Raw genomic sequence first — 16,446 nt, 5'->3', positions numbered from 1 at the left:
GCCTCATAGTTTTATATGATAGATATGAACTGTTAGATGTGTTTAAGATGATCTATTTAGTGAGAATCAACCCTTGGATCATTTTTTTTTATGAAAAATGTATTTATATTAATGAAGAAAAATTGATGTCTTTATAGCCGTTGATTTTGAATCATCTAAGGTGATCCAAAAGCTGATTCTCACTACAAAACCCATAGATCACATGTTGGCTGAGAGAAAAATTTACCAAAACATTACTCATATATATATATATATATATAGTTATTTTCCTAGTCAACCCTGTGCCCGGGAATGGCTGACACTGGTGAGTCCTGACATTAACACGGAGTCACGACGAAAGTCTAAATTCTAAACCCCTACTAAAAGGAGCCCTGACTCTGTTGAATTTCGCCCTAGAGATCGACCCCTTCACCTCGTCCTCTCCCTAATCGGCAAAACCCAAGCTTTGAAGGAGCATGACGACCGGTACTCCCAATTTGGAGTGCAGAATGTACGAGGCGAAGTATCCGGAGGTAGACCAGGCGGTGATGATCCAGGTGAAGAACATAGCGGACATGGGCGCCTACGTCTCCCTCCTCGAGTACAACAACATCGAGGGCATGATCCTCTTCTCCGAGCTGTCGCGGCGCCGGATCCGTAGCATCGGCAGCCTCATCAGGGTGGGCCGCCAGGAGCCCGTCATGGTCCTCAGGGTCGATAGGGAGAAGGGCTACATCGATCTCAGCAAGCGTAGGGTCTCCGAGGAGGACATCCAGTCCTGCGAGGAGAGGTACAACAAGAGCAAGCTGGTGCACTCGATCGTGCGCCACGTCGCCGAGACGATGCAGATGGATTTGGAGGTAACTTTCCGTGTGTAGTTGTGTGCGTCCTTGTGCGTGTCTGGTTAAGTCGGGAAGATTCGATCGATACGATGTTGCTGGACTTTGTTTTTTCTGTTTTCGCGGCCGCATTGGGTGTTTTCATCTCATTCTCCGAGTGATTGTTTCTGTTTCCGACTTTATTTTGGGGCTGAGATTGATGAGTTTGGTTTGGTTTGGTGTCCGACGTATTGTTGTGCTATTTTGCATGAGATGCGTTTTGATTCACTGGCTTGTTTTTTTTTGGCTTACTCTTTCATTCGCGCACTTCACTTTTTTAGTATTCTGAAGATCCTAAAATTGATTTTAATTTGCATATCAGATGGCTGTGGCTTTGTGGCATAGTTTGAGGAGTTCTTTTTAATAGGATGTCACTATCTGGTGCTACACACATTTCAGGACGAAGAAAATCTTTACTTTTGGGTTTGTATCATCAAACAAATAAGCTGTAATTTAACTGATGATAAGAATTGCTTTATGGAACCTGTCAATATTGTTTAAGATAGTTTCTTTCCCAAAGATTATTCATTTTTATATTCTTTTCTTTGGAGTGTATTTCCACTGTTTAAGTAGTAATGGATTTATTCCAAATTCAGTAGTTTTTTATCTTGGCATAATTGTGATTTTGTATGAGATTTGAGAACCAATTCTGGAAACCTGTCGGAAATGTTATATGCATTGTCCCATGGATTAATGGTTGCTTTGATGGTTAAACTTGGTCTAAATTGAAGTTGTAATTTAGTTTGGTGCTTTAGATGATGACTACCATCAATATAGCTGTTGTTTGTCTTTGTGAAACTAGAGTTGGTTGGATTTAGACAGATACCTTTGTAAACATGCCTATTTCTGCTCTTCAAGGTACTTAATGCAATTAATTCATTTTCTTTTCTCCAGAAAAATCTCTTGTGTTGATGATGCTTCCTTTAATTTAAATTCTTCATTCATGCTATTAATATGTGATTGCGTGCAAATCTGATATCTATTAAACTTATTCATTGGGAAATTGATCTCTTAGAGCATGTTTGCTTTAGTCACAGGTGGGATGATCAATCACAACTGAGAAAGTAGAAGGTGTGATTGTTGATAAAAAAGGTCAATCTTGTGACCAACTTTCACAAGATTCAAGGCAAGAACAGTCACAGCTGGAAATCACAATCACAACTTATACTTTTCTTATGTTTCACTATCCTTGAGAAAGTGTTGTGGTTGTGATTTACAATCACAAGATCTTGAGAAAATCCAAGAATCACAGGGCATTGCAAACATGCCTTTAGTCTGCACTTGCAATCTTGTTATAATTCCATGGAAAAATCTGCTGTATTTACCTGATCCTGAGTTTATCCATGTCAACTATCAGCTCCCAAACATCTTTGAGAGGTCTTTTACATATTTTAGTAGTCTTAGTGAGTTAATAATTACATTGTATCGTCCATGATATTCCTTGACCAAGGAAACTAATGCTGAAAAATTTTAATGCACTCTATAGAATTTAGCCTCCACGTCCCCTTAATTATATACAGAAGCAAATTATGTGCAGCTGAAAGATACACCCAAAAAGAATGTGCTGAGAAAAGCAGATCCAATATCCAGCCTGTGCTCTCGATCCCTCTCTCCTCATCCACCAGCACACATACACCAATACTATACGAAAACAAGAAGAAGAATATATATAAGAAAAATACAAGAGCAAGATGTATAATATATATAACAAAAATACAGAAAGCTCTAGAAAAATGCTTGTATAAGAAGTTATTCATACATTCAAGAACAAATCCCAATACCAGTTCTTCTTCAGGACTGTGAATAGAAACTTACTGAAAAGGTTCACACTGGACACCCATTAATTGAAAAGAGTAAAGGAGTGTCCTCAACTAGTCTATTTCAGAAATTAAAACAAAAAATCCAAATCTAAACTGATAAGCACTAGGGGAAAAACCAATATCAAAGCTCTAACTAACACCCTCAATGCCCATTTGAAAATAACAAGATGAAGAAATGTGAAACCCCATCAATTGGAAAAAAAGGTTGAGCTTAAACCGCTTGAACATGCAATCAAGCTAGACGTAAACAAAATCCCCATATTCCATTTACTTGCATAATTGAGTCCCAAAGTCTAGGAAATAAAAAGGGAAAGCAGACGACCATCAAAACCACCAGAACCAGCAGGTGAGGTAGGCCACCGACTCAACCACTTTCAGTTGTCTACAATGGCGAAGCTGAAGATGTCCACCCACTGGAATGCACCTAGAGGTGCCTGACTCCATGAAGGCTACTGTGGATGGGTGCTATGTAGGTAGGGCGGGTGGAGCATCGAGAAGGGTGTTGAGGAAGGTGATGACGAGGGTTTTTCCAACAACATTCTCGAGTGGATGTTGTTTGAATTAGGAGATGGGAGGGGATGTGGAGGAGCTGGGTCCCGCATAGAGGTGGGCATTAGGGATTCCATGAATCCCTTCTGACACTTTCCCAAATAGACCCTTATCTGTATGCAACATGATGGATCTATAACGTGTTACTGTACCATTCTTTATTTGGGGTTGATTCATATGATATCCAGTATTGTTCAGTTATTCTTCTGTAATTGGATCTTTTTGGCTAATGATGTGCTGACAGGACCATCAAGGCTGGTTGACACTATAGCGGTCCGCCATGGTAATGGTGTGGCATATTCTCATTCACTAATTGTGCAATGAGAAGTTACTTGCTATTCTTTGATGAAGCAGCATTATGTTGTTCTGCATCTTAGCATTTAGTGTTCTTGATATTTCTGTTGTGTATTTTCTTGTTATTTCCATCATTATTGGAAGTAACATATCACACACTCAATGACTAGAAGCTATGAAAACAAAAGTTTAGAAAGCCAACCAGCATTTAGTAGCATGGTTGTTTTGAGTATCAAAAGGAAGGGTCATCAGAAGGTTGGTGATGCAATCTACTATTTAGTTCTATGGATTCCTAGTTAGTTCTTCACAACAAATAGCTATCTTTTCGTGTCAATTCTTTACTGGACAATATTTGGTATAATTGATTGGGATTTGTTAAAGAATGTATCTGTTTGATGCATTGCCATGATATGAACCCGTAAAAATCTACCATTCTTGAAGATCTGTTGCACTTTCCGATTAGTTTCTTTCATATCATCTACAACTCAAGTTCGATATTTTGATTGCTATGCTCTTCTCTAACCCTCATGCAAATCTGTAATCTATTTTAATGAGATAAACACCATGCTTAACATATCACAACCAGTGTAATTAGCTACCTGTCTTGCCTCCTTGGAAGCATTCAACACTATTTGGCAACCATCAAAGCGCTATTCCTGAAAACACACTCTGCTTGCAGATAATAAGCTGATTCACTACTTGTGTTTTTCAGAAAAATTTGAGCACAAATAGAAAGTGTGCATTGACATGTATATATTGATTATGTGGAGTTATAACTGTGTGTAGAAGTCCAAATGCACTCCTTGGTATGGTTCTTTCCACGGTGCATAGTTTTGAATTTTAAGTTGCTATTGTCTTTAGTGAATGCTTGTTGAGGGGACAAAAGTGGGTTGAATGTGGGTATTACCAAAGCTGATGTAAATTGAACCTATGTTGGTTAGAGTTGGAGCCTGAGCCAGTATTCGATTGGATGTGAACAAACAGACCCATAATATATCCATTTCAAATTTATTCATGCATTTTACTCATATTATACAGTAACCGCTCATTTACCACCCCACCCTTGCATATCAAGTTCAAACTATAAAACATCTATTTTTTCTATTGAGAATTCCTACTGTAAGGATCTGGTCGGAGTCTTAGCTAAAATCAAATCCAGATCTAATGTAATCTGATTTTATTACTCTCCAAGCCTAACCTGGACAACCTGGTTGAATAACTGGATCTGGTATCGCTTTCCAAAACCGATTAAACCGGTTCATGCCAATTGGACATCTGAAGATTATGAACCAAACCTTTCTTTCACTAATTTATCAAGGCTTTGCCTGATTCTTGAAATTGTGTGGTGGTGCATTTAACTAGTGTCACATGTCAAAGGCAAAGATATTGTAATAGTTTCTTTGGGTCAGTGGTGTGTTCTTTGCAATTTAGAAATATAAGGAATCCTGTTAAGAAGTGCTATATGCTTTCTCTAAGTTTTCTAAAACCCCCAAGATGTTTTAGATCAAGATGTCCAATGGTAATGTCAAGATTGTGAAGGCCATCAAAATTTAATGAAAGTTGTTAGCCACTAGCAAAACAAAGGTTGTTTGATAGCTAAACTTGAGGGTTAATTACTTTTTTCTTTTGGCAGGATCTTTACATTCATGTTGGTTGGCCGTTGTACCGAAAATATGGACATGCTTTTGAGGTATGCTTCACAGTGTGAAATGACTAACTCCTAATTTTGTGGATTTAACTTCACTTGTTTTTGTTTTTCCAATGGCAGGCATTCAAGTTGATTGTATCAGATCCTGATTCAGTTTTAGATTCCCTTACTAGGGAAGTTAAAGAAATAGGTCCTGATGGACAGGAAGTATGTTGTCCTATGATTTCTCTTTTCCCGTCCTTTGGTGTCCTTTTAACATTTTTGTGATCCCTGTTGTGCTATTTTTTAAAGGTGACAAAATTGGTATCTTTTAGAGCTTCTGTGATTCCTGTTGTTCTACTGATTAAAGGTCACAAAGGTCGTTCCTGCATTATCAGAAGATGTCAAAGATGCTTTGGTTAAGAATATTAGAAGGCGAATGACCCCACAACCTCTAAAGATCTCTGCTGATATTGATATGAAGTGTTTTCAGTTTGATGGCGTTCTTCATATTAAGGTTAATTCTTTTTATCCATCATCTTTCCTTCTATAGATTGTCTGGTTATTATTTGTGAGTGATTGACAAGGAGATGTATATCTTCTGTCACATCTTTCTTCATTTTGTCTTTTTCTTTTTTCCTCCAGGAAGCTATGAGAAAAGCTGAAGCTGCTGGACATAGTGACTGCCCAGTCAAAATCAAACTGGTTGCACCTCCTCTTTATGTTCTCACTACTCAGACGCTTAACAAGGTAGATAAGAAACTTCACATCATCCATTTCCCATCCAGTTTCCTGGAAATTCTTGCTGTATTTGTGAATCATCATTTCATACTTGGATTGAATGATATAAACAAACTTTTTCTTTTTAAATTTAACTTGAACTTTATTATCTATGTGCAACCATAGAATGAATCTAATATATATTCAGTGTTTGTGTAGACATCCCACTTCTTCCTTTTAAATCACGACTTTATTATATTATAGTACATGGAAATATGACATTTCATTAAGAAATGTTCATCTCTCTGATTCCAATGATTCATTTTGTGATAAAGGATAGCATGTGAACCCACATGAAAATTGAATCAAGATAACAGGAAAACCTTGATGTAGTATTTTTCATGTCAATCGGTCAAGTGGAAGAATGTTGGAATATGGATTAGATCCAACCTGATGTGACCCAGTTTGACATGGGTACATCATGGGGTGAAACATGACTCATGGGAGTTACAAGGCAGTTATTGTAACTGCCCATGCAGAGTAACCACTAATAATGGTATCCACCCACTATTCCCACTATAGGCCTCTCTTAGAAGCCTATAAGAAGGGGCCTGGTTGCATGATGAGAACAACCAAGGGGTGTCCTCTTCTTCAAACATTGGGTTATGGGCTCACTCCACGCATTCTGCAGCGTGTGTGGGTGTGCTGACGTTCGTGCGACACTTGCTGGTATCCTGTTGCCGTGGTTTTGGTTTTAGGTGGTAGGGTGTAAACCCCTTCCAAACCCACTTTACACCGGAACCGATGTTAGGATCTCGTTGCTAGCAACATTTGGAGCTCGTCGTGACAACAACAGGTGAACCCCCTATGCAAATAAATAGATTAGTTAGCAGAAAGAGGGGATCATGACATCACCGATAGTGAAATGCCGATAGGTTCCTGTTTCTGCATATAGATGCTGACATTAAGCATTTGTCGACGACGACATACAAGATAGGCGGTCGTGCGACAACAGCTGTGCACCCCCATTTATGCGTGTCATTGCGGGATCGTGACAATCACGCACACTGTGTTGACGACAGTGGGGTCACGGGTGGTGAATGCGAGCCTGTTGGGATATGCGAGTGAAACAACACGGGGCATGGCGACCCACACCCTGATCTTCCCAGCATCGGTGAGCGGTGGATCCTACGGTCGGGCGGCGTTCGGCAACATGCAGTCGACGATGGTTGCCTGCAAATAAAAAAAATAGAGCCCTATCTTTCCTCGGTGGCGTCGCCGGGGTGGGGTGGGTTGATCTTCGTAGGGGTGCCATCGTCAGTTCGGTGACATGCGGCATCCGGGGCGACTTGCCTCCTTTCTTTTCCTCCCTGTGGAGTAGCCTCGACGGGGGCGTCGTCGGGAGGGGTGGGGGGGGTGGGTGGGTGACCTTCGCTGCTTGGCCACTGATGTCGATGACCGCAGGTCGCCATGGGGCGAGGTGGGTTGTCTGTGCCTTGCTGTTTTTTGAGAAACCGAAAGCAGGGTTATCGAATGTATGTTTCGGACAGGTCGGGTCCAGATATAAACTTGAATTGGAGAGTGGCCGATCTAAACCCGATATGTGTGGATCATGTATTGGATCTAAGCCTGGGCGGCTTGATCCGAACCCAAACAAGTTATGGATCGGGTCTCTGCCCGTCTAGGGACGAACCATATCCAAATCCAGATCCGTTAGTGGATCGGGTCTCCACCCGTCCCAGGGCGGACCGACCTGAACCGTTTCTGTTATGGACCCGAGTCCTAGATCAGTCCCATTGCTCTGTGGATCGGGTCTGTACCCATTGCTCGGATCAGACCCGAGTCCTAGATCAGTCCCATACCCATTTGGTTTCTAGTTCTGGGTTTGATCTGGTTTACCGAATCCAAGATCCATATCAAAATAGGATCCATTAATTTGTTACGAATCTGGATTCAGATTGAGTTTTGGATCATGGGATCCAACCCAGGAGTCAATCATCATGGGTCTCGATCTAGATTGGATCTGGATCAGACAAATCCAATCTGGGATCCATTGGAACTGGATCTAGATCCGGATTGGTTCGAGTCAGATCCGAAAAGGGGTTTGTTTACTATTTACACCTGAACCGATTTTGTGATCGATATGGCACATTTTGGGACCGGTTCAGAGTCATTTTTAACTGGTTCCTATCAATTTTTCATCGGTTCCAGGATGTAGAGACCCTGTTTTCATGAATCACTGAACAAACACGGATTTTCTCATTCGGTTATAGGGTTTTATGAGTTTTTATTCATGTTTTGGACCAGTTCATAAGTTTTGGGATCAGTTCAGATCCTTAGATTATCGGTTCGGGGTCGTTTTAGACCGGTTCAAAGTATTTTGTGGCCGGTTCCAACATGTGGACCCCGGGTTTTACTAAAAAAATATGTTTTTGTTATTTTTCATGCTTTATAAGTTTTTATCATTATCGAAGCATGACTTTTTACATGTATTTGATGTTATTTAAGTTATGCATGATATTTAAGCATGAATTATGACTAAATTCGGTTATAGGGTTTTATGAGCTTTTGTTCATGTTTTGGACCAGTTCATAAGTTTTGGGATCAGTTCAGATCCTTAGATGATCGGTTCGGGGTCGTTTTAGACCGGTTCAAAGCATTTTGTGGCCGGTTCCAACATGTGGACCCCGGGTTTTACTAAAAAAATATGTTTTTGTTATTTTTCATGCTTTATAAGTTTTTATCATTATCGAAGCATGACTTTTTACATGTATTTGATGTTATTTAAGTTATGCATGATATTTAAGCATGAATTATGACTAAATTCGGTTATAGGGTTTTATGAGCTTTTGTTCATGTTTTGGACCAGTTCATAAGTTTTGGGATCAGTTCAGATCCTTAGATGATCGGTTCGGGGTCGTTTTAGACCGGTTCAAAGCATTTTGTGGCCGGTTCCAACATGTGGACCCCGGGTTTTACTAAAAAAATATGTTTTTGTTATTTTTCATGCTTTATAAGTTTTTATCATTATCGAAGCATGACTTTTTACATGTATTTGATGTTATTTAAGTTATGCATGATATTTAAGCATGAATTATGACTAAATTCATGACATTTGTGATATGTTTTTATCAAAGTTTATTTGTACATATAAGTTAAAGCATGAATTGATATTTCATCATGAATATACATGCATTATCCTGTGTGCATGGACATGCTCTATAATACGAATATGTTTGCTGTAAAATATCTCGATCAATTGACTCATGCAATCACCAAAGTGATCCGAGTTGTTTTTATTGAGGATTCTTTGGACCGTGTTAAGTTCGGTATATTATGATTGTGTGTGACTTTATAAAATAGTGATTTTACCCAAAGATAGGTCATTGTGTTCCAAATTCACACAGGTTGCAATAGTAGATGTGTATACCAGCCCATAAAGCATGTTCGTACTCAAAGGTACACTGCTGAATTGCCTCTGGTTATATGATCTGCTAGTTTCAACAATTAAAGTCAATTCCTTGTGAATTAAGGAGACAAAACAACTATGAGTATTATTGTTTTCACCAAAGTGGAATGATAATGACCCAATTATGCTTGTCTCAGAAAGAGTGAATAATAATGGGTCTCATATTTACCTTTTCAATATAAATCTCGTATAGATCTATTAATCTTCCACTCATACGGAGAATAAAACAGCTGATTTGAAAGCTGTCTATGAGAAGTGAGTGCACTTAAAAGAATGTCTAGGAGAAGTGAGAGTGTTCGAATATTCTTAGCCTGTTGCTTTTGCAATTGCGAGTGGTTCAGAATATTCGAGGTGCCATTTCTTACTACGGGATAGTGAAGGAATTTCTGAAATCTATTGGGACACAAATTATTAATTTTATACGAGATTTTATTTTAGGCCATATAGATTAAAAACTTCATTATGGATCTTGGTATAGTGGACTCTATTGGGAGGCCACTAAAGATCTTACGTGATAATGAAGCTGCCATGTCTTTGAATACCAACAAGAGCACAACCTTATGTCCACATATAGAGTTAAAGTACTTTATTGTTAAAGAAATGGTTGAGAATTATTTAGTATATATTGATACAATCGGGATGAGTTTCCCTTACTAAAAGACTATGATCGAGATTATATTCCCAACATGTAAAGGGGATGGGTTTGTTTGATTCCATTTGATATATGACAATCCATTATGGTTACATGTGATCACATTTGTGAAGCTAAATTGATTTTCTATGATTTTGTGTATTATTGATTCTGTATAAAGGATCTCTTGTTTGGTTAGAGAAAATAGCAGAATAACAATATTAAAGGACCAATAGAATTGATTAGAGACCAACCTATTCATAAAGGTAATTCTAAGCATGCTAAAGCACTAAAAATGAATTATATTGTAGTACATTGAAATATGACATTTCATAAAGAAGTGTTCATCTTCATGATTCATATGATTCATTCTTGTGATAAAGGATAGCATGTGAACCCACATGAAAATTGAATTAAGATAAAAACCTTGATGTAGTATTTTTTCATGTCAATGGGTCAAGTGGGAGAATGGATGGATCCAACCTGATGTGACCCGACTTGACATGTGTACATCATGGGGTGAAGCTTGACTCATGGGAGTTACAAGGCATGCCCATGCAGAGTAACCACTAGTAGTGGTATTGAGCCACTACTCCCACTATAGGCCTCTCTTAGAAGCCTATAAGAAGGGGCCAGGTTGCATGACGAGAACAACTAAGAGTTGTCCTCATCTTCCTACATTGGATTCAGGGTCCTACTCACCATCGACATAACAACCTGGGTTTATCATAGGCATTGATAAGCTGAGGAGAACGTCGAGTACCCGTACATCATATCATTCATGGCGGCTACCGGTATGTATTCATGTTTCACATAACGGTTCTGTTTTGAAGAACACGCCTGGGCTCATTGTGGGCAATGATCAACGCAACCCGGAGACTCATGATCCCCTCTTTTTGCTAACTAATTTATTTATTTGTAGAGGGGTTCACCTGTTGTCGTCGCGACGGGCTCCGGATGTCGCTGGCAACGGGATCCCAACACCGGTTCCGGTGTAAGGTGGGTTCAGATGGGGTTTACCCCCTACCACCTAAAACCAAAACCGCAACAACAGGATACCAGCGTGTGTCGCACGAACGCCAGCACACCCACACGCACAGCAGAATGCGTGGAGTGGACCCATAACTTAATGTTGTCGTTTTTCAAAATAGAATCGGTATGTGAAACAGAAATACATATCAGTAGACGCCATGGATGATATGATGTACGGGTGCTGGGCGTTTTCCTCAATCTATCGACGCCCACGATAAGCCTAGGCCGTTATGTCGATGGTAAGCAGGACCCTAAACCCAATGTAGGAAGAAGAGGACACCCCTTGGACTACTAGTGATTACTATACATCGGCAGTTGCAATAACTGCCCTGTAACTCCCATGTACCCATTTCATGAAAATATGATAATAAAGTTGAAGAGCACATAGATCAGTGCAGTCGATTATGTTAGCTACCTCCATGTTATTCTATTTCTAAAAGACTGGTTATGAGACAATATTCAGAAAAATATTCAGAAAAAAACCCTATTTTCCTTCATGCTGAAACCTTGGCATATATCTAAGCTATGATTCCATCATAAGGATCTAAAAAAAGAAGCAACAAAATTTCTGTTTTTTAATGGTCTGGGGTATGGAAATAGCACTGCCTTTTGGCTCTTCACAAGCAGTATGCAAGCTCTAAGTTTTGCAACCTTAGTCACGACTTAGATAGTTGAATCCATGGATGCCCATCATTGAGCAGCACTTTGTCCAAATAATAAAATAATGCTTTGGATTTCAAAGAGTCACTGTGAAAATGAGTAATCCAATAAGATATAAGAACTGGTTTTCACCTGGCTAACAATCACAATGTAGCCTAATGAAAGAGCCCATTCCTATGTCACATGGGTGCGGTGCGGGGGCAGGGGCGCGGCAAATAAATAAATAAATAAATAAATATATATATATATATATATATATATATATATATATATATATATATATATATATATATATAGTCCAAAAGTTGGACATAAATGACCCTGGGTGCATTGACTGCACCCAAGGTTAGGTTGACCGCATCGGGTGCCGGTGCGGGTGCGGCACCTAGTTGGCGAGTCCCTGTGACATAGGCCCATTCAGATTTACAAATGTTGCTAACTGAAGTGGAGAGCCGGAAGATAAGCAATACTTTTTGGAACTGCTGACCAAACATGTTGAGCAATCCTTGGAGCATCAGCCATGAGAACTGAAGTGAGGCTTTCTTTGAAATTGAATTATGTAACATGGATACTTCACAATTCCTAGCATACCTCGGTTGATGCTGGTATTCCAAGTGTGGCCACTTATATCAAACAGAATATAAGGATACATTGTATGTTTCTACAAATTTTTGGTGCTCTTTGCATTATTCATAATATTTTAGTGGAGTTCTCATTTGCTGTATATAAATTTATTTATTCAATGTACACAACCCAGCTGTACCCTCACACCTTTTGGTTGAAAAAACAAAAGTGATGTACCAGGCACACTCGTGCATGTAGGTACCTTTTACCACCATCCACACCTATATGCAATAGAAATTACCAGGAGAGTTAACTGTTTATATCTGGATGGTCATTACGAGGTATCTTAGAGAACGTGGGGCATAGAAGGACCACAGCAAGCATGACACACTAAGTTTCAGGATTGTGGATTGAAGGGCCTTTCAATTAGTGTTCATCAACATTCTTCATTCATTCCCATCCAATAAAAAAAGGACTCTTTTTGCTTTGTCTGGATTTCTTGATGAATTCTGATATAAAGATCTTTCTTATTGGTCCCAGTCTTAGTAGTTTTATTTTGATTAGTGAAAGTACGGATATAGTAGCCGCAGGATTTTTTCTTGTAGTTCGGCTTCTTCCTCTTTTCATAAGCATACCTTACATAATGAATATCATTTCTTTGATAGGTGTAATAACGGTACTATTAGGAGCTACCTTGGCTCATGCTCAAAGAGATATTAAGAGAAGTTTAGCTTATGCCACGATGTCTCAAGATCTATCATTTTTTTTGGAATGTAAGGAAGAATCCGTTTTGTTTAGACCAGGAGAAGGAAAAAGAATGCCTGAAAGAAAAGAAATGGAAATCAATTAGTTATTCATGAAATTTTATTAATCAAAGTTTCATTTTAAACTATGACAAGAGTTATGTGGATATATTGGGGGATTCCACCACCCCACATTCATGCCCAACCTATACCGATGTTGGCTCCATATGGGGGAACAGGGGTCTTAGGGTAAGGGTTAATGCCTATGTCACAGGGATTCGGCTAGGAGGGTGCCGCACCCGCGTCGACGCGACTCGACGCGGGTGCGGGTGCCGCACCGGGTGCGGTCAACTCGATCCTGGGTGCGTTGACCGCACCCAGGATCATTAATGTCCATTTTTAAAAAAAAAATTTGCCCAAATGGGCTTCGAAATTTTTTTAAAAAAACTTTATGCTAGTCTGTCAAGCATAAAGTAAGTTTTTCACGCACAGCTGCTGACAGCAGCTGTCAGCACAGATGCTGACAGCAGCTGTCAGCACAGCTGCTGACAGCTGCAGCAGCTGACAGACAGCTGCTGACAGCTGCAGCAGCTGTCTGTCAGCTGCTGACAGCAGCTGCCTGTCAGCTGCTGACAGCTGCAAAGTTTAAAAAAAAACCCCGCCTATTCCCCAACCCCCTTTATATATATATATATATATATATATATATATATATTACTTATTACATTTTTGCCCCTGCCGCACCCCTGCACCCGGGTTTTTTGGAAGTGCCGAATCCCCGCACCCGCACCCGCACCCGCACCCGCACCCGCGCCCGCACCCGCACCCATGTGACATAGGTTAATGCATTAACATAAATATGGCAGTAAGAAGAGGTAATACAAAACTGTGTAACCTATAAAAACGGGTCAAAGTGGATTGACCCATGCATCCTTGTGGAACCTGGATCATAGGATTTCTGATCCTAAAGTACCCAAACTAGCCATTCTTGATGGCACATACAGTAGTTTGTTGGAATGTATGGTGAATGATTGCCACTTCACACAAATTGAAGGCACAGAAAAGCCAGATTACTTGTTTGTATTGGTTGCAGGCTCCAAAAGACTAGAACCTGTTTTTCGGTGAAGTGCTGATTGCAATCTTATGTAAGTTTGTGGGATATGATACTCTTAATTTATGAATCTTTTTGTCGTTTTGTGTCTTTGAGCAGGAGCAAGGTATATCTGTCCTAAATGCAGCAATCAAAGCTTGCACAGAAGCCATTGAAAGCAAGAAGGGAAAGCTTGTTCTGAAGGAAGCCCCTAGAGCTGTGAGTTTCCATCTTTTTTTTTTTGATAATTATGTAAACATAGAAAAAGAGTGTCATAGGTTTTCAGAGATGGGTAACAGTCAACTGTATTGTCTATAACTGGTAGCAGAGAGTCAGTTTGTCCATAGATGGCATTTATTTCATTTGCCGTCTTGGCCCAGATGTCAAACAAGGCTCTTTCAGACAGATTTCCTATAGAAAGCCTTTGAAAACCAGTTTTCTCCTCCTTTTTGCTATGGTGGCTAAAGTACATGACCAAATTAGTTCTTTCTGGGCATAACAAATTAGTTCCAAGTAAAGCACAAAATGGCTCCACCATATGATTTTATGTCATTGACCGATAATCTTGAATATTGAGACGTGTCCTTGGTCCGGACCTGGACAATCCATATTGGATCCAGATCCGGATAGCCCTGTTGCTATGTATTAATTTTTTCTATTCCTGTTTTACCCCTCTTGTATGTTTTGGTATATGTTATTGATCTGGGTTATTTTTGTAAATCAATTGTATTTGTAAGTTAATCTCTCTCTCTCTCTCTCACACACACACACAGATATATATATATATATATATATATATATATATATATATATATATATATATATATATATATATATATATATATATATACAAGAGTCTCACGATATTCCCATATTGGGAAGACGTGAATTGAATAAACCCCTCTACCTGGCTCCTTTATTCTTCTCTTTTCTTATATTGGGCATACTGAAATTGAAGATACCTCAAATCTGATATTGAATTCAGCAAGATGAGCTTTTTCATTACGATACTAATTTATGCATAGATAGCCTGATCTTGGAATTTTAAATAAAGAAACTTGTTTTTTAGGAAATATTGTTGAAATTGGGCTCCCATTGGAGTTGGGGGCAATGGAAGGTGTTTACCTTTTTATGTAAATTTACTACTTGTGGATGCTTTAGGTTGCTGTTAGCAATGGAGCATGACTTATTTTCTTCCCCTTTTTCAGTCCTCCCTCACCCATCTCCAACTTTCTGGTTTGACGTTTTCTTTTAGCTTCACTCTCTCTTTCTAAGGTTACAAAGTCAAAGTTTTCCCATGGCATTTTCCCTGCTTGGCAATGCAAAAACACATGCAATTGTTTTGAATTTTCTGTTCTACTATGCTGCTACATGTGCCATTTGCTTGCCCATTTTCACAATGCATAGGGTGCTCATGCCCTGGAAGTTGCTTTCATTAATAAAAGTTACTTGACCTGTCTTTTACTGTACCTGAACTGAGATTTTGATGGATCAAGGCTTCACTGATGTAAAAACCATCGGGTCATGAACAATGACAAGTCAGTTTTAGTTGGTTGAGTTGAGCAGTCAAACTGCTAATAAACTTGGACCTAGCTGCTCCACTCATGACTCCCTAAGTGCGCTGCAAGTCCCCTAGTTCTTGAAGTGTTCTAATTAAAATGATGTTCTCCTAAACAGGTGAGTGAACATGATGATAAGCGGCATCAAGAACACATGGCAAAGTTGGCTTTGGAGAATGAAGAGGTTGATGGTGATGGAGAGGAAGAGGAAGAGGATACAGGAATGGGGGAGATGGATGTTGAGAATTCAAGCGTGGGGATAACAGAATGAATACCAACAATGCGTGCAACTACAATTTTGTTCTTTTAATTTATGAGTTTCTGTGGGAAATCATTTTTTGAGTTTTGCATTCCAGAATTTTCCGGCTTCCATTTGTCATTTGCTGCAATTTTTCCTCTTGAAACTCTGTGAGCTTGTGTGTGCATCTTGATGGGCATCTAGTTCGTTTGTCTTTATTAACATTTACAGCCTTGCGGCCGCCTGTGCTCCCAATTCATGAAAGAACTTGTTGAACGAATTTGAAAGATGTGGCTGTCGCATGTATTTGTATCATTATCACAAAAATTGTCAATATTTTGAAAAAAACTGCAAAAAACTGGAAACATTCTTAAAAATCATGATATTTTCATAACATCACGACATTAGCATTTTTTTGTTCTGCCCTCACCTGGAACGGAATGAAGATGAACTTTTTCTCTACTCACCAAAGGCCCGATTTGCCTCAAAATCTTTCACGATGTCCGTAAACTTACTAACCAACTGATTCTCATCTTTGAGAAAAGACAAAGCATCGTCTGCATAGAAAAGACAAAAATATGAGGATTTTTTTC

General features: G+C 39.3%; 1 protein-coding gene across 1 annotated transcript; it reads left to right on the top strand.

Annotated features, from left to right (window-relative positions):
- Positions 1–389: 389 nt before the first annotated feature.
- On the top strand, positions 390–16,128 carry LOC149815369 (eukaryotic translation initiation factor 2 subunit alpha homolog). Its single transcript, XM_089988885.1, has 7 exons — positions 390–839; positions 5,154–5,210; positions 5,289–5,375; positions 5,518–5,664; positions 5,793–5,897; positions 14,177–14,275; positions 15,734–16,128. Exons 1-7 carry the CDS (start codon positions 456–458, stop codon positions 15,884–15,886), a joined length of 1,032 nt encoding a protein of 343 aa, XP_089845011.1. The 5' UTR covers positions 390–455; the 3' UTR covers positions 15,887–16,128.
- Positions 16,129–16,446: the final 318 nt, after the last annotated feature.

The sequence above is a fragment of the Nuphar pumila genome, chromosome 15, assembly GCF_984573655.1.
Source record: "Nuphar pumila chromosome 15, dmNupPumi1.hap1.1, whole genome shotgun sequence".
Classification (NCBI taxonomy): domain Eukaryota; kingdom Viridiplantae; phylum Streptophyta; class Magnoliopsida; order Nymphaeales; family Nymphaeaceae; genus Nuphar; species Nuphar pumila.
Note: the sequence above shows the minus strand (reverse complement) of the source record. Positions and strands in the feature narration are given on the sequence as shown.

Excerpts from the sequence above, each read along its gene's own strand:
- LOC149815369 (XM_089988885.1), top strand. The coding sequence starts at position 456 with ATGACGACCGGTACTCCCAATTTGGAGTGCAGAATGTACGAGGCGAAG. Across the intron at positions 840-5,153 it reads CGATGCAGATGGATTTGGAG|GATCTTTACATTCATGTTGG; the intron begins GTAACTTTCCGT and ends TTCTTTTGGCAG. Across the intron at positions 14,276-15,733 it reads TGAAGGAAGCCCCTAGAGCT|GTGAGTGAACATGATGATAA; the intron begins GTGAGTTTCCAT and ends TCTCCTAAACAG.